This window comes from Nerophis ophidion, linkage group LG04 (assembly GCF_033978795.1).
Source record: "Nerophis ophidion isolate RoL-2023_Sa linkage group LG04, RoL_Noph_v1.0, whole genome shotgun sequence".
Taxonomy (NCBI): domain Eukaryota; kingdom Metazoa; phylum Chordata; class Actinopteri; order Syngnathiformes; family Syngnathidae; genus Nerophis; species Nerophis ophidion.
The window spans coordinates 61,038,337-61,060,838 of NC_084614.1; the positions used below are offsets into that span (position 1 = coordinate 61,038,337).

General features: G+C 36.4%; 2 protein-coding genes across 8 annotated transcripts in view; both read right to left on the bottom strand.

Moving 5' to 3' along the window:
- Window positions 1–16,141, bottom strand: part of shroom1 (shroom family member 1) — a 56,863-nt gene extending 40,722 nt beyond the window's left edge. For 2 of the 3 annotated variants that reach the window (XM_061898628.1, XM_061898625.1), the window contains exon 1: window positions 15,927–16,141. The gene's annotated coding sequence lies outside the window, so the exon portion shown is untranslated. Of the gene's footprint in view, window positions 1–7,762; window positions 7,881–15,926 lie in introns of all 3 variants that reach the window. The other variant, XM_061898626.1, reaches the window with a different exon arrangement.
- Window positions 16,142–17,417: 1,276 nt separating this feature from the next.
- Window positions 17,418–22,502, bottom strand: part of aff4 (AF4/FMR2 family, member 4) — a 102,486-nt gene continuing 97,401 nt past the window's right edge. For all 5 annotated transcript variants that reach the window (XM_061898632.1, XM_061898635.1, XM_061898631.1 and 2 more), the window contains one exon: window positions 17,418–21,672. In XM_061898632.1, the coding sequence (XP_061754616.1) occupies window positions 21,545–21,672 (128 nt within the window). In that variant the 3' untranslated portion in view covers window positions 17,418–21,544. The remainder of the gene's footprint in view (window positions 21,673–22,502) is intronic.

Genomic DNA, 22,502 nt, shown 5'->3' on the forward strand with positions numbered 1-22,502 from the left:
TAGTGACAGGTTGTAGCACAATAAACACAGTTTGGGTGTATATCACATTACCAAGCAGACTAGACAGACAGGACGTGGAAAGAAAACCCCACCAAAAGTCATCTAAATCATTGTACTCAAAACGGATTTACATCAACTCAAAGCCCCGTTATCACATGGCTGAACCATGCTGACATAAATCTCACTAAATGTAAAAAAAATTTGCGATAAGCCCCTAACTTTGTAGAATTTGATCAACATTTCTGGAAAAAATAGACCTCTTGAGTTGCACAAAAATGTGGAATTTGAACTGTTGTCATACCAGCATCTACTGTAAAAGAGATTGTAGAGAAGGTGAACAGAATACACACATAAAGTAAAGTGAGCGGTGTTGCATTTAAAGCAGAGAGATGCTCGCATCAACTTTTTATCCATCAAATGTTATTAAAATCAAAGAAAAAAAGGCGTTTTAGATTTATAGTCTTTAGCTTCTTTTTACACTTGCTACACACTTGTGTGTAACAAGGGTACATGCATTTGTTTTTAGAATTGTAAATAGAAATTACAGTGACTTATTGTATTTTAAATGTTAATAGTAACATTGGTGAAATTATTTTCATTGATTGTTACTTAAAACATTGTTGTACAGTTAATAAAGACGTTAATGTGTCAACCCTATCCATCCATCCATTTTCTACCGCTTATTCCCTTTGGGGTCGCGGGGGGCGCTGGTGCCTATCTCAGCTACAATCCGGCGGAAGGCGGGGTAGACCCTGGACAAGTCGCCACCTCATCGTGTCAACCCTAAAACTAATCAATATTTCCTATAATTACAATGTATTAGCCAACTTTAAGCACATGAAATGAATACAGTCTATATGTTCCATAAAATGTGCAATACTAGCAAATATTAGCAAAGACAACACTTTTAATTGGGATATCTTTTTTTTTTTTATTCCTCAAATTACCAGTAACAACATTTTATTATTTGGAATAATTATGATTAATCACAGGTTAGTACTCACTTGCATTTTCATAATTTGCTTAAGAAAAGACCGCGAAATTTGTACAGAAATTCAATTTAATTGTCATAATGACATCCAAGAACGTTTTTACTTGAATGCATGTCATTTATTTGCCCAAAACTTGGTAACAGTTTTATCTAAAGTTCTTTCCGGCTGTATTTTGGAGTTTAAGCCACGTTTTTTCGCGAGGATTATGCGACATTTTTCACCTAAACAGGACTATAACAAAATTCTATCAGTCGGCATCCTAATGACAGCAGACGTTGCACAGTAAGTGATGTGTTATTATGTTTGTTGGCAGTGAGTAATAATCAGTGATGAAGAAAAAAAAAAGCAACAGTCATGATGCGTTTTTGAAAATAATGCGCCGGGTATGTTTAAAATTATCAAAATACGTAAACAGTAAATATTATAAATGTGCCCGTCACCACATTACATATATACTTACATCATGTACAGTGGGGCAAAAAAGTATTTAGTCAGCCACCGATTGTGCAAGTTCTCCCACTTACAATGATGACAGAGGTCTGTAATTTTCATCATAGGTACACTTCAACTGTGAGAGAATGTGAAAAAAAAATCCAGGAATTCACATTGTAGGACGTTTAAAGAATTTATTTGTAAATTATGGTGGAAAATAAGTATTTGGTCACTTCAAACAAGGAAGATCTCTGGCTCTCACAGACCTGTAACTTCTTCTTTAAGAAGCTCTTCTGTCCTCCACTCGTTACCTGTATTAATGGAACCTGTTTGAACTCGTTATCTGTATAAACGACACCTGTCCACAGCCTCAAACAGTGAGACTCCAAACTCTACTATGGCCAAGACCAAAGAGCTGTCGAAGGACACCAGGAAAATAATTGTAGACCTGCACCAGACTCGGAAGAGTGAATCTACAATAGGCCAGCAGCTTGGTGTGAAAAAATCAGCCGTGGGAGCAATTATCAGAAAATGGAAGACATACAAGACCACTGATAATCTCCCTTGATCTGGGGCTCCACGCAAGACCTCATCCCGTGGGGTCAAAATGATCATTAGAACAGTGAGCAAAAATCCCAAAACGACACGAGGGGACCTGGTGAATGACCTGCAGAGAGCTGGGACTAAAGTAAGGTTACCATCAGTAACACACTACGCCGACAGGGAATCAAATCCTGCAGTGCAAGACGTGTCCCCCTGCTTAAGCCAGTGCATGTCCAGGTCCGTCTAAAGTTTGCCAGAGAGCACATGGATGATACAGCAGAGGATTGGGAGAATGTCATGTGGTCAGATGAAACCAAAAAAGAACTTTTTGGTAAACTCAAGTCGTCGTGTTTGAAGGAAGAAGAATACTGAGTTGCATCCCAAGAACACAATACCTACTGTGAAGCATGGGGGTGGAAACATCATGCTTTGGTGCTGTTTTTCTGCTAAGGGGGACAGGACGACTGATCCGTGTTAAGGAAAGAATGAATGGGGCCATGTATCGTGAGATTTTGAGCCAAAACCTCCTTCCATCAGTGAGAGCTTTGAAGATGAAACGTGGCTGGATCTTCCAGCATGACAATGATCCCAAACACACCGCCCGGGGAACGAAGGAGTGGCTCCGTAAGAAGCAGTTGAAAGTCCTGGAGTGACTTAGCCAGTCTCCAGACCTCAACTCCATAGAAAATCTGTGGAGGAAGTTGAAAGTCCGTGTTGCTCGGCGACAGCCCCAAAACATCACTGCTCTCGAGAAGATCTGTGTAGAGGAATGGGCCAAAATACCAGCTACTGTGTGTGCAAACCTGGTAAAGACCTATAGTAATCATTTGACCTCTGTTATTGCCAACAAAGGTTATATTACAAAGTATTGAGTTGAATTTTTGTTATTGACCAAGTACTTATTTTCCACCATAATTTACAAATGAATTCTTTAAAATTTCTACAATGTGAATTCCTGGATATTTTTTTCACATTCTGTCTCTCACAGTTGAAGTGTACCCATGATGAAAATTACAGACCTCTGTCATCATTTTAAGTGGGAGAACTTGCACAATCGGTGGCTGACTAAATACTTTTTTGCCACACTGTATATACAACCCTAATGGAGGTGTTTTAGGGAATTTATAGGCAGAATTGAACGGCTCCCATTGTAAGCTGACTTTTGACCGCATTTATTTAAAAATTACAATGCAAAAGAAAACACATCCATCATCATGTCTCTCATAATGATTGTGAACAATAGGCAAAAATATTTTCACATCAGTTTTAGGCCTATTGGGCTTAATGGGGAATCTTTTTTTTAAAGTAAGTAGAATTTTAAACAAAAGATAAACCTTTCTTATTACCGATAACATTTTTGTTCTTCCATTAATTGTATGGAATTTTAGGCCTGACCCTCTTTGCGATGATAAAACGTAGCATTTCTGTGGCAACGCCGCATTTCCAGACAGTTTTAGACCTTAACTAAACAAGAAGTAGAGCATGTCCAATCTCTTATTAATCCCAATGTTTATCATTAAAACTCTCTCTTGCTTACCCATACTGTCAACCAAACCTCACACACCTTAATGTGCTTATCGGTGGAAACAAGTCCCTAAAGTGATGTCATACAAAAGCAGAGACCTTTTACAACCTTTACAAGGACCATGGTTCCCAAAGAGCAAGGTACTGATATAATCAGGTTTGCAAGTCTGAACATTTACAGCTGTGATGTTTGATGGACCTTTGCTCACTTGGCACAAGTTTTCAGCCAACATCTGAATAAATTGGACTGTTAATATGCTTCAACAAAATCGGTAAGAAAACTGCTGCATCATACTGCAATGGCTCCTTACATGTCGTCCTTCCCCAAACAATGAGTCACCTGCTACATCAGGTACTTCCTTGACAAAAAAGTATTTAGTGACAAAGCTGCTAAAAATAGTGCAAAAAGACAAAGATTTAAAACCCTGACAGCACAGTTGATGGATCTGCTGTTTGTTTAAAGGACAAAGTGCATAAAACACAAGGACTCTTTATGTGTGGCACACTGCTGTTTTTACAGACCTACCGCAAAAGAAACATAGTCAAAGATCCTTTATATAAAAGTGCACCTCTGATTTTTTTTTTGTCTTTGACTTCTGTTTTGTACTCGGTCAACGCAAGACAAAGATGGTCTTTGTGACAGGTGCACTATATTGGGGACTTATTTTGCAAAAGCAACTTTTCTTACCATTTGGTATCTGCTGTTGTGTATTTGGGATCTGCACAAGTCATGAGACATGGCGGAGATATTTATAAAACAATCTTGCCTTTCTTCATACTTTCTCCAAACGAGCCGTTTGGAATTGGCCCTATTTGTGACATTTTTCCCAATTGTGACATCAGCGGGTCCTATATATGGTAGCAATACAGCTAAAGTGCTTCGCGCGAGTCCACCATTGTAGTCCGACGGTGTAGTCAATAAGCTCCTTCTTTTTCTCTATCCTCTTCTTGTGGGGCAGATTGGCTCGTACATGCACATGCATCCTCCGCTGTTGCCAATTCAAATACAAAGTAGCGTATGGATCAAACTCATATCGGTGTGTAGACTTGCTATGGAAGCGCTAAAACTACAACATGGATGACAAGGAGAAGGCGCTGTCGAAATGGAGCCTTGTAAATAAGACAGACCACAAAATGGCGTCCTGAAGAGACGGTCAGAATGCAGCGTAAAAAAGGTCTGTAAAACATAAGTTTTGCGAAATTTTGACCAAAGAACCACCATTACATATTATGTAGCGTATTTTTCGGATTATAAGTCACAGTTTTTTTCATAGTTTGGCCAGGGGTGCGACATATACTCCGGAGCGACTTATGTGTGAAATTATTAACACATTACCGTAAAATATTAAATAATATTGTTTATCTCATTCGCGGAAGAGACAAAGAAAATGTCAACCAATAAGAATTCGGCGGGGGAAGGTCATGGCAGGAGTGCATTGTGGGTTATGGGATGCTAACTTCTATATGCTATATGCTACTGCCGTAGCTATTAAAGTTGATCATTTCAACGTTGGCGATAACTTATAAAAACTGAGAAGAGCTGAACAAAAATTGGACCGAAAAGGAAATCATGTACTGCAGATTACAAGCTGGACGTAGTGAAATATGCAGCAGAAAATGACAAGAGGAAGCGGCGCATACTTTTGGAGTTGGCAGTGTTGTTTAGAAGCGACATCGAGGAAGAAGATTTCATCGGATTTATCAATTAGGAGTGACAGATTGTTTGGTAAACGTATAGCATGTTCTATATGTTCTAGTTATTTGAATGACTCTTACCATAATATGTTACGTTGACATACCAGGCACGTTCTCAGTTGGTTATTTATGCGTCATATAACTTACACTTATTCAGCCTGTTGTTCACTATCCTTTATTTATTTTAAATTGCCTTTCAAATGTCTATTCTTGGTGTTGGATTTTATCAAATAAATGTCCCCAAAAATGCGACTTACTGTATACTCCAGTGCGACGTATATTTGTGTTTTTCCTTCTTTATTATGCATTTTCGGCCGGTGCGACGTATACTCCGGAGCGACTTATAATCCGAAAAATACGGTACACCACAAGAAAGAGTTTTGAATGTAAAAAAAAATCTGAAAATGACCGCTTTAAGTATTTTTAAGACTTACTGGACAAGATAACCTATTGCAAAAAGAACACAAGTCAAAGATTATTTATGCTGTAAAGAACAAACTGCAAAAAGTACAAATCAATGTCCTCTACTGTATGTGACAGGACAGGAGCACTCTGCTGTTTGTAAAGACCTATTGCATGGGTGTCAAACTCTGGCCCGCGGGCCAAATCTGGCCCGCCGTGGAATCTAATTTGGCCCTTGAGGCATTATCAATTTAGCATTGGAGCTGGCCCGACGGTGTTATACAGCGTCGGTGCGGCTGTAAAACCGCATTCACCACTAATACTCATACTTGCCGACCTTCCTAATTTTCCCGGTAGACTCCCGAAGTTCAGTGCCCCTCCCGAAAATCTCCCGGGGCAACTATTCTCCCGAATTTCTACCGATTTCGACCTGGACAACTATATTGGGGGCGTGCATTTAAGGCAATGCCTTTGGCGTTCTCTACAACCTGTCGTCACGTCCGCTTTTCCTCAGCGTGTCACATAATATTTGTGGCTTTTACACACACACACACACACACACACACACACACACACACACAAAGTGAATGCAATGCATACTTGGTCAACGGCCATACAGGTCACACTGAGGGTGGCCGTATAAACAACTTTAGCACTGTTACAAATATGCGCCACACTGTGAACCCACACCAAACAAGAATGACAAACACATTTCAGGTGAACATCCGCACCGTAACACAACAAAACAAATACCCAGAACCCCTTGCAGTACTAACTCTTCCGGGAAACTTCCAGCAAACTGACCAATAATTAACGTTTTATTCATGCATTTTCTCTTGCTACTTCAAGGCTTGAATGTTTGGTTCATTCATTATTGTTATTTTATTTTCAAATTTATTATTAGCCTGTGGAAAAATTTGATATTTACCTCAGAAGATTGCAAATACAAAAAAAGGCATTACATTTTTATTTAAATTTTATTTGATATGCCATTAATCTTTTTTTAAATTATTATTATTATTATTTGAAACTGGATTTTGCATGTCACTAAAGTTATATAAGCCTTGCTTGTTCAATATCTAATGCAAAACTTGTTTGGGTCCCTATTAAAAGGTTAATTTGTTCAACCTTGGCCCGCGGCTTTGTTCCGTTGAAAATTTTGGCCCACTCTGTATTTGAGTTTGACACCCCTGACCTATTGCATAAAAACAGTTAAAAATTCTTGATATAAATTAGGATCCCCGTGAGTTACTGCAAAATGCCGGTCCAAAAAGATGCTGTATGTGTGACAGGGGAAGTCTGTCCCTCTAAAAACGCTAGTCAATAATCCTCCATGACAGGAGCCCCATGCTCTTTTTAAGGACCTACTGCAAAAAACATAGTCAAAGTTCCTTTATATAGATCAGGACCCCTTTGAGCTTTTAAACTGAATGAATTGCTTTCCGGTGCAAAAGATCCTTGTAACAAATAATCACTGGCCTCGTTCACACTGCAGGCCAATTCTGATTGTTTTGCTTGCATGCAAACTCTATTGTATTTTTTTTTAAATCAGTGTGATAAGTGGAATTCCTAATTTTTCATATCCGACCCAGGCCTCTTTTGTTTGTGGAAATAAATAGGATATACCGTAAATTCCGGATTATAAACCGCTACATTTCTCCTACATTTTATACTCTGTGGCTTATAAGAAGGAGCAACTAATTTATGGATTTTTCTTCGCTGGCGGCCATAATATAAATAAGTTTCTTTAAAAAAAAACAGGCAAAAACAATATGAGGATGTTTTATTGTTTGTGCTATGTCACCATCTTTTGGACAAGTTCGCTCACTAAAGGTGCCGCAGCATCCTTCCATTTGTCGGCAGTGTTTTTTTTTCCCAACTGGAGTGCTGTTCATTCTTTTAGCTGTCCGTAGCGTTTCTACTTCTATGGATTTTTTATTCATCACTCCAAGCAAAGTTAGTAAGCATAACAGTGTATCTTAAACTGTTTATACTTACTAAAACGTCCTAAGTGTGATGTGTGAAGGAGTGCTTTCATGCACATTTGTACATGGTATCGTAATGTAATGATGCTAGCGTTGTTAGCATTTACGAATGTCAGCGTTACGATTATTAACTTACAATATAATTATTTGTGTATTGTTTCAGTTTCCCAAATTCCTCAGTAAACTTACCAAGATGTCACCGTAGAGTCTGTTCAGCCGATTAGAGAGCTAACTTCCGCAGCTAGTGGGTCCATGACGAAGACTTCCGTTTTGTTTGATCAGCTGTTTTACTGCCGTGTTACAGGCACTGTTTGGGAACAATTAAAAATGTATGTAAATAAACATTTACAAGATCTTACTGTGTGAATAACTCATTTTGCAACGTATATATCTGCATCTTATAGTCCTGTGCGGCTAATAGTGTATATAGAACAAATAATTTTTTCCTTCTAAAAATTTTGTGGGTGCGGCTTAAATCCCGGTACGCTCTACAGTCCGGAAAATACAGTATATGCGATGCATCCTCAATTTCCGTGCTCAGATCGCATTCATCCAAACCGAACTTCATCAAGAAGCAATAAGCATCAGAATTATTCACCAAACTAGAGGGTTACAAAATAAATAGTTGATGACGGAGCAGAAAACAGGTGAAAATAAAATGTTTTAGGAACGCACGTGAAAGTTCCACCACTCCTGTCTCAAGCAAATGTCGAAGCAAATATCCCGTAAAACTGCCAGAGCCAAAATACTTGTCCTCTTCCTTCTTAATCTTCTATGTGCAATCATTTGGTTGTTGACTTTGATGGCGCAATATTCTTGAAATTGCCACAAATACGGCAGTACTGAGAGACTAGAATTCCATAAAGACTGCAGTGCGAGCGACGTCATGACGTCATGTGCGCATACATGTCAGATTGCATTCACATTACAAATTTAATTTTTTTGTAATGTGAACGGCCAAAAAAAGAAATCAGCTTTAACCGAAAAAATCTGAATTAGAAATCCGACCTTACAGTGCGAACGTGGCCTCGGTTGCTCCTGCACTTGACTTGAAAATGAAACAGTTCAGACCTATAATAATTAATTACCAATGTGGATGTGCAAAACCATCTACACGCCATTCATTTTCCACATAATGTTTTGTCAGACAGAAAAAAAAATTCATTAAAGCTGCACCAGCTTGAACTTTAACGCTAAACCCATTAAAGCCGAACCAGTTGGTTCATCCTCGTGAAGGGAAGCTGTGAGTTAAAGGTCACAGCAAGAATGTAAACACGACAAGTCAAAACAAGCAGACTATAAGAGTTAGTTTCCGCTGTTGAACAGAAGCTTTGATACATAATGTGTGAGTGTACGTTTGCAGCTATTGCACACTGATTTCAAAGAAATACAAATCAGGACCAAAAAATTTCGGCTCAGTTCGAGGAATTGGTTTTCTTTTTTTGCCATTTAAAATCTCCATGGGAACATTGTTACGTTCCTGTCATCTTAGACCAGCCTCCTTGAACGAGGAAACCACCTGTTAAACACAAATACATTACTCAATGATTTTTTTCTGCTTGTGTTAAAGGTATTTAATGAGTAAGTGTGGAACTGTTCCACCCTTTGCTCCAGAACAGTTAAGTTGCGTCTGTCTATTTCTAACAACTTAAATCGTTCTCTATCAACTACAAAGTAGCCTGCTAGCTAACAAATGTACAAACAAATAAAAATGGAGCTTCAGAATTTTTCGGCGTAGAATCAGAATGGAAATGTTCCCCTTCAATCCGGAATGTAAATGGCTGAGTCCCGTCAGTCTAATTCAAACGACTAACATCTTTTTCAGTGAACTAGAAAGCCGCTTGACGGATAACAAACGGAGAGACAGTCAAATAATAGAGCTCCAAGGTTTTTCACCGTAAATTCAGAATGAAAATGTTCTCCCCAACAGCCTATTAAATGGTAAATGGTTGGAGCTACAAAATGTTTTACCGTAAAATCAGAATGAAAATGTTCCCCTGACCTTTGAATAGAAACAGTTAAGTCCCGCCCGTCTATTCTGAATGACTTACATCTTTGTAGTTAACTAGGAAGTAGCCTATAGCTTACAAACAGACGGACACACAAATGGGGTATAAAATATTAAATGCATGTTTACTTTCGTTAGCAAATGATGTTCTCCATTTGCCTTAGTCAGCCATGGAAAATAAATGGAAAGGTTTTGATTGATTGATTGAGAAGTTTACTGACATCTTAAAGAATTGAATCTATGTAATGCTTTAAAAAGGCAAATGAATGGTACGAATAGCCTAAAAAGGTATGGTTCTACTGTGGTCCATTAAATATTAAATATCTCCGCTGCCCTACAATACAAATGGAACAATCCCAACCATCGAAACATTTTCGATCTCTAGCTACCCTGCCTTTCGCCCGAATGCAGCTGAGATAGACTCCAGCACACGCTGCGACCCCAAATGTACTAAGCGGTAGGAAATGGATGGATGGAAGTTTTATCACTTTCACATATTTCTTGTTTCTTTTGTTTTCACTTTCTTTTTTAGTGGTAGTTTTAACATATGTATTATTGAGTGAAAAATCTAGTAAACATTTTTGTATTGACACATTTTGGGAAATTTTATAAACGATTTTGTATTGTTGCCGTATTGAATGACAGTGTTTGTTGCATATTGTTGTTGAAATAAAGTTGTTGGGGAAAAAAAGAAAAAAATAACGTGATTTGTTCTGGGTTTTTTTTCAAGGAAATAATTAGGGATGTGAACACACGTTTCATGTCAATTCCGATTCTTGCGGTGACGATTTTGTGTTTTGTCAATTTTCAATTCACACCGATTCTCTCAAAATATTATTTGGTATAATAATGTAAAATAAACAAACAAGTACAAATTAAAAACAAAAAGGTCTTTATGGCTGCTGACGTATGGCGTAATAAGCACAGTGAGTAAGCATGGAAATGGGCTAAAAAAGTATTTTTAAAAATGTGTCCTAAAAAAATTGACTTCGGAAAATTGTGAAACGATTCGGATGTGAATCCGTTTTTTCAGCACCCTTAAAATGAATTTTTTTTTTTTTACATTAGGGTACAATTCTATTACTAGGAAGTAGTAGCCTTCTAGCATACAAAATAGGCATATGAACACAAACATGGTGGATTGAATAATAAAGATGATTTATCATCAATAATACCTTACACTAGGGTTGTCCCGATCCGATATTTGGATCGGATCGGCCGCCGATATTTGCCAAAAAATGCGTATCGGCAAGGCATGGGAAAATGCCGATCCAGATCCAATTTTTTAAAAAACTCCCATCCGTGTTTTCCAACACACCGACTTAAATAATACATTCCACTCTTCTGCTGCTCTCTAAACGCCGTTCCGCATTTTCCAGAACACCTTCAAAACATCCACAGGTCTGCGTTCTAACCGTTCAGACGGCCGTGTGAATTAAAAGTTACGGTAAAAATGTCAGCTGTGTGGGATTATTTTACCCTACAAAACGAAAAAGATGAAGAGGTGGAGTGCAAAACATGCCACAATAAAGTCAAGTGTGGTGGTAAAGTTGTAAGACATTTTAATGACTCTTGCAAGTGAGAGGCTTTTTAGCACTCATCATAGATGAACATAGGAGCAGGCTGACACCTGAGCATCTTGAAGTGCTCGTCTTTGTTAGAAAGAATTTCCCCATTATGCTTGGACTTCAATTGTTTGCCCCCCCCCCCCCCCCCCTGACTGGGGCAAACAATTAAAGGGAGTGTGTAGATATATATATATATATATATATATTTTTTTTTTCAAGTTTACACTTGTTAAAGAGCATGTATTGATTCTGAGTTATAGACATTTTATCCCACTCAGGTTGTTTGTGTGATTTGCTTTTTTTTATAATGTTTACAGCAGTATTTGCACTTTATACTGTTCACTTTTTTACTGTTTATTGATGCCATTTCTGTTTGTCATGTATAATTTTTGATATTTTGTGTTTATCCTTGAATACCAACTATTGTGTATTATTCAAACTCATCTAATTCAGCTGGCTAGTTGTTATCAAGAGTACTAAAATCATTTTCAGCATGAATCTGACAACTAAGTAGGCTAAATAACTTTAAACTTTAATACATGCTCCGATAGGCCAGTATCGGTATCGGATCGGAAGTGCAAAAAACCTGGATCGGGACATCCCTACCTTACACACACGTTTTTGTGTCCTAAGAGGGCGACAAAAAGAAACAGATCATGTTTCAACACCAGAGGGATACCGGTATTTAAGTGTGTGACTGAAGGCTTTTTTGTCTTATAGACCTCCCCTTCTTTTTGTTTCCATCTTCCTTTCTTCATTTATCTTCCGGGTAAACACACAAACGCCACCCAATGCAAGAAAAACTTATGGTAATGTGTTTGTGGCCCGCATTTGTCCAGTTTGGCTAGATTAACAGGCATCCACTGTTGCATGACCATTCAAAATAGGTTAGAAGTAATTCAACAAAAGAAGCAGGTGCCAATAAAAAGGTCAACTATTTATCGAAATACAAGAAAGAGACACAATTTAAGTCCTGTGCACTTAAGTACGATTAAAAACCTTTAAATTTTCAACAACATAAAATGCTCATATAAATGACAAAAAAATGTGTATTTGACAATGATTTGTGATTGAGAGAAGTCATTATTACTTCCAGCAAGCAAAAAAACACAACTCGCCAGTTTGTTGATGTATGAAGTACTAACGTGGTACATCATTTCCCGACCAGGTAGTAGACTACTCACTAGCTAACTAGCAGACGGGCAAAAATGGTGGTCTCTTTGCTGGTTATGTTCAAAAAATGTTGGCTACCTTAATATCGCTTTTAAATCAAATTAGTACATATTGAAAAAAGGGATGGACTTGATAATCAATACATTTATTTTGTATGGAATTTATTGTTAATTAGTATTAAAGGAGTAGACATACAATGGAGTGTAATACTCGGCTGCAACCTGCAGAGGAGCTGTTACTTCAGTCCTGTAGTAAGACAATAATGATGTATGCTATGGGAAGTTTATCTCTTCAACAATATTCTGATCAATCTAAATGTTTGTATAAATAAACAAAACAAATACAAACAACAGTGAGTTTAATAACACATAATTTTCCCCCCCCTGTTTTTGTAATAAACCGCGGAAATTAATGCAAACTTATACAAATTCCTAATGAAAAACGCCAGCTTTATTGTGCACAAATTAACCTGTTCAGGCATTTTTGCCAAACAGTGCAAGCGGGTTTAATTTTGCACACAAGTTGGGCAAAAATAAATAAAAATCAAGACAGGTATTGAGGTTGTTACTCCATTGTTTGGGGCTCCAACAATTAATCGATTCATTTGATTAGAAAAAAAAACTTGGATTTAGATTGCGTTGCTTCGATTAATTGTAAAGTAACGTTAATTAATACAATTTAATTAAATCCAGACTGCATGGGGTACTTTAAGTATGCGGACATAGTTTCTGCACAGCCACTGCAAAAGAGTGCGCACAAGATTGGTGGTGTGTGGGTGCGTGATCTGTGTAGCATTAACAGCAGATAAACATTTTTAATTATTATATTTATTAATGCACACATGGTGAAACTACAATTTCAATGTTGATGATGTTCACTTAGGGCTGCAGCTGTCAATTATTTTAGTAATCGAGTAATCTGTTGATTAGTTGGTTGGATTAATTGAGTAATCGGAGAAAACACTTTACCACCTCAATGTGTATTTCAGGGAAAACATTTTTGAAATAAAACAACAATTTTCTACATACCATAATCATTATTATTTTTTCTAAAAAATACACAGTCAACATTGAAATGGCATTTTTAACAAATGTGCATTTTAATAAAACTAACATTTCTTCATTTTTTTAAATGTTTGCTGCTACACCGATCATGGCACCCACACACCATCACTCTCATGTGGTCTCTTTTGCAGCGGCCGTGTGGAAACTATGTCCACCTGTTTAAAGTTCCGTGCACTCCAAGCCGTCCTGATTTTCTTGGTTTTTATTACTTACAATCCAATGAATAATCTAAGCAACCTAATACAAATTTAATATTTTTCCTCATCAAATTAATCGTTGTAGCCATATCTCCATTTATCCGAGGAAGAGAATAAGAATCATGGCAAGCTGAAAAATAATTGTTCATTTCAACAATTTTCCGCATTGAGATGATAATGTGTGTTTTATCAAATGAATCGATAGATTACTGGATAACTAAAATAAATCGATAGATGCAGCCCTATCATTGTTTACATGTCAACACGGAGCTGTAATATATATTGACACGCACATATCGCTGACATACAATTATTTCAAGAGGACCTCGCGTCCAGGTCGGTCCAGGTCAGCGGTCTCCGAGTTATAGCCTCCCCATAGAGGGCTGGAACAGTGAGGCCAGTGTGCTGGTCCCACCATACGAACGAGGGAGGTACCCACCGCATGAGTGCTTACGTTTCAGGCCCCCAAGAACAAAACACCAGTGTCTGGTTTCCCCCACAGCTACCCATTCATAGGCCACGGTGCCTTTTGTTCCCACTTTAAATAAAACATAGTCCCCGTCATTAGGTTGAAAGGCCTCCCCGGTGCATAATTCAAGCACAAGGCTCAATTTGAGACAAGGTGATGAGGTGGAGGAAGGACACTGAGTTGCTCCCACAATAACATACCAACAACAAGGTATTATTTGCAGGCATAAACAGGGGCGTCTTTTATGTCCTTAAAAAGGTAAAACAATAGGCTAATGGACACTATGTTGTAAGCACAATACCAATGGCGCGCAATTTGCAAAATGCGCAACCGCATTTTGCAAATGTAAGGTCAAATCAAATCAAATGTTTATTGGATTCATCACTATACAGTGTACATCCACGACAGAACTACTGACTAAACTACAACCAACACTTGGTTTACTATTTATAAAATATAATAATGTAGGGTTACCTGGAACTTGAAATAGGCCACCCGGCCTGAATCCACACTTGGTAGTAGTTTAGTCGTGGATGTACACTGTATAGTGATGAAGCCAATAAACATTTGATTTGATTTGATTTGACATTAAATTTGCAAAATGCGGTTGAGCATTTTGCAATTTGCGCGCCATTGGTATTGTGCTTACAACCCACTATAGGACTACTGTTGGTACCTTCAAGAACCAGAGAGTAATGTTCAATCAAAATTACCTTTTTTTACCCATAATGACAAAATCAGCCTGGAAAAATATCATTATTATTAGTTACATATTAGGTTGTCCTAATAAGAACACAGGAAAATGCTACAATATCCAGTTAAAAGTTTGGAAATTGCTCTGCGATGAGGTGGCGTTTTGTCCAGGGTGTACGCCGCCTTCCGCCTGAATGCAGTTTTGATTGATTGATTGATACTTTTATTAGTAGATTGCACAGTTCAGTACATATTCCGTACAATTGACCACTAAATGGTAACACCCCGAATAAGTTTTTCAACTTAAGTCGGGGTCCACGTTAATCAATTCATGGTACAAATATATACTATCAGCATAATACAGTCATCACACAGGTTAATCATCATAGTATATAGGTTGAATTATTTACATTATTTACAATCCGGGGGGTTGGATGAGGAGCTTTTGTTGATATCAGTACTTCAGTCATCAACAATTGCATCAACAGAGAAACGGACATTGAAACAGTGTATGTCTTACTTAGTAGGATATGTACAGCGAGCAGAGAACATAGTGAGTTCAGATAGCATAAGAGCAAGTAAATACATTAGAAGTAGATTTGATTATTTACATCAGGTTATTTAAAATCCGGGGAGATGGGATATGAATGGAGGAGGGTATTAGTAAAAGGTTGAAGTTGCCTGGAGGTGTAGTTTTAGAGCGGTTTTGAAGGAATAAGGTTTGAGATAAACTCCAGCACACCCCGCGACCCCAAAAAGGGACAAGCGGTAGGAAAATGGATGGATGGAAGTTTGGAAATGCAATAGGTGTGGACTTGTATGTATCTATATGCGTTGTATTATATTCTTTAATTGCGTTACAAACAACACAATCATTTTAAATGAAGCACAGGAATAGCTTAAAATGTAAAAATCAGGTGTTTTAATATACAGTTAGCTCGATGTCAGCATAACGATAACGTAAATCAGCCACTGTTTGGAAATCGCGAAAGTCGGAACTTTAAAAAAAAAAAACAATAATGAAGTTCATTACTGAAGCAAATATATGTGTAAAACTGTGAAGTAAATTTAACAAAAATAATATTGTTTAAATCAAGCCCCCGAAGAAGAGGAGAAAACTGGTTGACAGTTTGACAACCGAAACTCAAGACAGCAAACGCACCTGCGGCCCCTTCACGTACCTGTTGCTTCGCGTTGACTTTGTCGTTCCCTTCTCGTACCTCCTCGTCTTTCTTCGTTTTGTTCGACTTTTAAAAAAAAAAGGACAAAACAGTTTCACTATTTATGCCGCTATCTTTCCTCCGGTAGGTAATAAAATTAATAGGCTTTCCCTTTCCCCTTCTCCTCGAGAGTAGCGTTATCTTGCTCCCTGGAGAAGGGACAAGCGGATGAAGGGTAATGCAACACGTGAATAGCCAATCAGAAGCGACAAGGGGCGGGTTCGTTGGAAGGAGGCTTTATCTGATTGGCCAAAGAGGGCGGAAACAAGTTAAAACCTGCACTTTCTCCCAAAGTGAATGACGTCAATGATATGATGACCAAACAAACCACAACAACCACTGCCTGCAATCCTTTGAGGCAAAATATTCATTGCAGTATTAAAAAATAAATATGTTTTAGACAAACATGTCTGTAATATAATAGAAAACCTACAGATTGGTTTATCAATTACTTTATATAAATAATTTGAGACTACACTACTTTCTACTAGCTGTGCTGTTTGAAAAGAGTTAATTATTCACAAGAGGCTCTCTAAATACGATTTTATTGTGGTGCATTTGCACTACAATTACAAACACTACTGTGATTTTTAGAAGAGGCTCAAACATTGTCCATAAATATGGAGCAATTTGTTTGAAAATCACAAATGCTGCATATTAGCATTTGCCCACTGTGTAAATTCAAATATCCCATTCTACATATTTTTATATTGTATGGGAAATGCAGAGGGTTTTTGATATCAAATATAAAATATAAGAAAACTGCAACCAAACCAACAAAACCTATGCATAAAAATCAAAATGACTCCATCTGACACATCTTTAAAAAAAATTATACATATATGTGTATATATGTATATATATATATACACACAGATACATATATGTACATATATATACACACACACATATATATGTACATATATATACACACACACACATATATATGCACATATGTATACACACACACATATATATATGTACATATATATATATACACACACACATATATGTACATATATATACACACACACATATATGTACATATATACACACACATATATGTACATATATATATACACACACACATATATATGTACATATATGTATACACACACATATATATATATATATGTACATATATACACACACACACAACCACACATATATATATACATACACACACACACATATATATATACACACACACACACACACACACATATATATATATATATAAATAAATAAATATATATATATATATATATATATGTAAATATATATATTCTTTTTTTAAATAGGTAAAATAAAAAAATAAAACAAAAAAAAAGTAAACCTACAACAAAAATGTGAAGAGGGTTGGATAACTAATTTTATTTTATTTTTTTTGTGGCCACCGATCCACAGGATTGGACAACACAAACTGCTAAAAACAAAGTCGACCCGAGTCAGTTGTAAACGTAAGTCATATATAATTTATTCTCAATACAACAAAAAATACAAAGAATATTCAGGACAGACTCTCATTAGTCACAATTAATACTCACTTCACAAGAATGCTTTTTAAATTACATGACTTCAAAGTCTGAAGATCAAACGAGTACCTTTCAAATTCGTCATATTGCATCCATCATATATAGCGTCTATTTCATCTTAAAACTAATAATAGTACTTATAGTGTACGGTGCTGATCTGTGTATAGAAGACACTGTAGAAACTGTTGCAGCTGTGTAGAGAAATACCTTCTTTTTTTTCTTGGAAACATTTAAAAGACAGATGTGACCAATTGCTAAAAAAAAAAAAAAGTTATTAAATACTCTGGTACGTGTCCATCCGTATTGTCATCACACTTCCCCTAACAAATACAGAGAAGACAGCGTTGATAATTATGTGGCGGTAAAGTCCCAGAAGAAGTATACGATTACGACAAGAAAAAACAATTACGAACTGTGGGCGTGATCTCTAACAGTTCAGAGAAAAAAGGAACCTGTGCATAAAAGTATCTCACAAATATATTTACAGCAGATATTTAATTTCAATAAAAATGTCAGCCTGTAGTAGAAATTCACCCTTTTAAAGAAATGTTATATGTACACTTTATACATTTTAAATAGAAACATGCATGTGTTAACATCTTCCTATTGGAAAAACTAATTACCCTGGATTCATTTAATATTAATTACAATGAAATCTCATGGATTACTCCGCTACATTTACACCTTTCATTAAATGTTAGGCAAAAAAAAAAAACACACACAAAAAAAAGGTGTGTGTGTGTGTTTGGGAAGAGAGGGGTGAATAAAAATAAATAAAAAGTGTTTAAAATGTTGCTCGAGTTTATACATCCATGTAGGAGCTGTACTTACAAAGTGTACCAGTGTATGAACACATTAGCTGGCCTGGCAATTAAGTCAAAACCCCATAAAGGAGTTTTTAATTCTTTTCCAATGAGAAAAAAAGTGGCCTCCAGCTTTTAGGCACAGAATGGCACAAACCATCTGTGTTTTTCTTATAAAACACCTATTTACACACATATTTATATATTTATATATAAATGTACTAAAGCAGTACACTACATTGCAAAAAAGGCATTTGAGTCGAATGGGTTTCTTTTAAATTAAAAATCACCTAAACATTTAACAATACATCCACAGAAATGTATGTTTTATGTAAAAAAAATAAAAAAAAGTTCTGCATAGATTTAAAAATAACTTGTTTTTTGTCTTTTTCAAGTGTAAGAGGAAAAACAGTTTGGTCTTCCAAAGATGGAAGGCCATTGAGCCAGGGAAAGGTGAGAACAGCAATGAGGTCAAAACAACTACACTGGAGGATGTGATGCAGAAAAAGAGCTACAAGGAGGGGTATCGTCCTGAAGATTGCAGGCTTTGTTAGTCCCCAACCCCATTAGGAATATTAGGACCACACTGAAAAGAAAAACAATAATTGTGGTGAAGGGAATTATATTTATATAGCGCTTTTCTCGAGTGACTCAAAGCGCTTTACATAGTTAAACCCAATATGTAAGTTACACTTAAACCAGTGTGGGTGGCACTGGGAGCAGGTGGCACTGGGAGCAGGTGGGCGAAGTGTCTTGCCCAAGGACACAACAGCAGTGACTAGGATGGCGGAAGCGGATATCGAACCTGTAACCCTCAAGATGCTACCACGGCCGATCTACCAACCGAGCCACGCCGCCCCATTTGAACAATAAGAATGAATTTGGAATGTTATGAGAACTTAATCTTACAGGAATAAAAACATAATTTTTTTTTCAATGTTGCCATTTTAAAAATGAATTAACGTAAAAAAATGTTTCTTTATTACATAGTACTTTAATTTGAGTTGGCTTTTTTTTTTTTTCAAAGACCCAAATTTGACCCAAAAAAGTCGAATTTGCTCGGGAATTAAGTTATTTCTGTTAAAGAAATGTTATAAAGTAAAACAAATAAATACAAATGTAATTTTAACATACTTTTTGTGATATAGTCATAATCCTAGAATACCGTTGCGTGATTTTCTTTAAAAATCTCTCTTTTACGATAATAATGTCCTAATTTTAAAATGATCATAGTCTTAAAAGAGTGCATAAAAAGGTGATATTTTTCAATAATAGTAGTCTTAAAAAATAAAAACATTTTGGAGAGTAATTTTTTTCCTAAGTAGTTTGAATCATATGAAAATAAAATGAAACAGCCAAGTCATATTTTTTCTTTAAAAGGTCTTAAATTGCAAAATAAATAGTAATTTAGGAAAGAAAAGAATAGGCGATACACATATAATTATCGAGAAAAACATTTAGAGGATGCAGAGAAGTCATATTTTTGCAAAACTCTTAAATAAACTTGACATATTTACCATTGGAAAGGTTTTTGAAAATATCACTTCATCAGTTTGCCTGAGTTCTCCTGGAAAAATATGACTTTGTTCTTGTCTGATTACTTTAAATATAATTATTTTAAAATTCTATCCTCAAACAAAATCACTTTATTATCAACGAATTTTCTCCTGAAAAAATGTATTTAGTAAAAAAAAAAAAAAATCTATTGAGTTATTCTTTTATGTATGACCCAATCCTTAGCACTGACCGACATTTAAATTTAATTGAAAAAAATAAAAATAAACTTCACTTATAATATAGTTAAAGTAATTTCAAACAATCCCAACTCGGGATGGGAAATTGCCTAACCATCAATAATAAATAAATTATTTTTAAAAATATGCCCTTTCTGAACTTTTTTTAATGCCAGAATAGTCCAAACGAAAAGATTGCTACAGCAGTTTCGCCACAGCAGCTGCACTCCATGTTGCCATGACGTCATCAAACAATTCAATCCGCTAATTCATTACAATGCCTATTAATTAAAACTGAACATATTAGAATCTATTTGCTCACATTCCTTTTTCTACTTTTAACAAGCAATTAAGATGTACATGTATCTTAAATAGAAACCATTACCCATCCTGTAATAAACAAAACTGTCAAAATGGTTTTAGACTTGCTTACCTAGTATAGATAAATAAATGAATTTTGGCTGTTAGGCCTATTTGAAATATATACTCTTACTTTATTCTATGAACGCAACACTGCTGATGAAAGTGGTAACTAGTACATGTTCAATTTCTGCCTGTTATACGCCCCTATTGTAAATAGGGGAATTGTATCTGTGGATACCACCTTGCCATGCTTTTAACACTGCCTGCTATGACTTAGAAAAATACACTCTGGGCAAAAAAAAAAAGTAAAACAAAATTTGAAAAAAAATGGCCAACACTGCATGAAGTGACTTTTTCTAAATTGCTACAGAGAGAAAACGTTTTTAAGGGAAGAGCCGCAAACTTCCTGTGCCTTAAACAGCAATAAATCCTCTTGCTATGAGCCATTTGATTTCTGAAAAGGCCCCGATGGGGACCCCTAGAGGCCACACTGTTATTGCATGCAGCCGATTACATGCAGCTTCATACATTTCGGTTAGAACACGATGCTAAAAACATCTATGGACGCAAGCGCACAGTAGCCCTTAGCTCATTTTTGGGTGACTATAAAGTTATGGAAGCTCAGTCAGAAGAAGCAAACGTTGGCGGCCAATGTTGAATAAAGCAAAATATAATGAAAGCATATAAGAGTGAGTGGGGGACGGGTTTGTTTTCCTGTATATCGCAAAGAAGGCACAAAAACAACAAAGAGAAACCTTCATTTGAAAATTTTAAAGCACCTTTGGTGTTTCATGGGAGGTACTTTGGTGGGGGGGAAAAACAGGAGCATATTGATAACTGAAGTCCAGGGAATAAATAATAAATAAATCACCTGGTGCTTCAGGGTCAAATCTATTAAGATGTGGATATGTGAAACGTGGTAAACTTCTCCCGCGGAAGGTGCAGCCGGCGGTTTGAGATGTTCCAATTTGCTCAGTTTTTGGCAAGCTGGTGTAGAAAAAAAGGACACACACACTTAAGAGATATGTCTAAGATGTTCATCATCGTGTGTGTGTGTCCGCGTATAAGAAGACCAGAGGTGGGCTGTGTGAGGTGAGGGTGTGTCGCTGAGGTGTGGCTGTGTGCGTAAGAGGCAAGGTTCCTCGCTAGGGAACAAGCTTGGCGTCCAGACGCAGCCAATGGAGGCCCTGGCGGGTGTGACGAACCAGGTCTGTCATGCTGCTGGTGTTGAAGATTAGGGGACCCATCACTTTGTCCAGCTCTTGGAAGAAGTCTGACAGAAAAAAAACAGTTAGCATTACTTATTGTGTGCTACGATATCATTAAATACTGTATGTGGAAAATGTGTACTTTACTCATGTTCAAATAAATGTATAATGTGACAAAAACCTTACTCGCTCTAAATTAGAAATTATATTTTAGAAAACTAAAAAGAATTACAAGTGTTACAAAACAGACTTAACATTATAGATTGTTATTATATTATTTTAATGCATTAGGTTAGTTTATGAAAAAAAACTGGGCCACTTTGAGGCATAATACTCAGACCATAATACGGCCATGTGTTCATTTTGCGCTGAGCTTATTAAAAAAAAACATACTTTTCATTGAACAAATATTTGCATTAAGTACACTAATTGTCCAGTCCCAGGTTGATAAAAAAAATTGTCTGAGATAAATGAAGATAAAAAACTTCTATGTGCAATTAATCGAAAATAATTGTGAGTAATACAGACAAAATGTGATCATGGTGATTCAATATTTTAAATAATTTTTATGATTTATATTTTTCTAAACTTATGTCTGTTAAATATTTTATTCTATTAATTTCTATAATCAATCCGTTATACTTTTTAAAAGGTATAGATATGAATCTTATTTCACATCTCATTTTAAACACTTCCTGGTTCATATACTTGTTAGGCAATTATCGTGGATGTCGTCAAACTTATTGTTATTCATTATTATAAAAATGTATAAAATAAATAAAGCCAGGGTGTTTTACAAGCTTGCTCTACTGCTATGGCGGTGATGCTGGTATTGTGGGAAATCCCGGGGAAAAAAGCTTTCAGGCAAAGATATAACATTATTTATAAACATTTC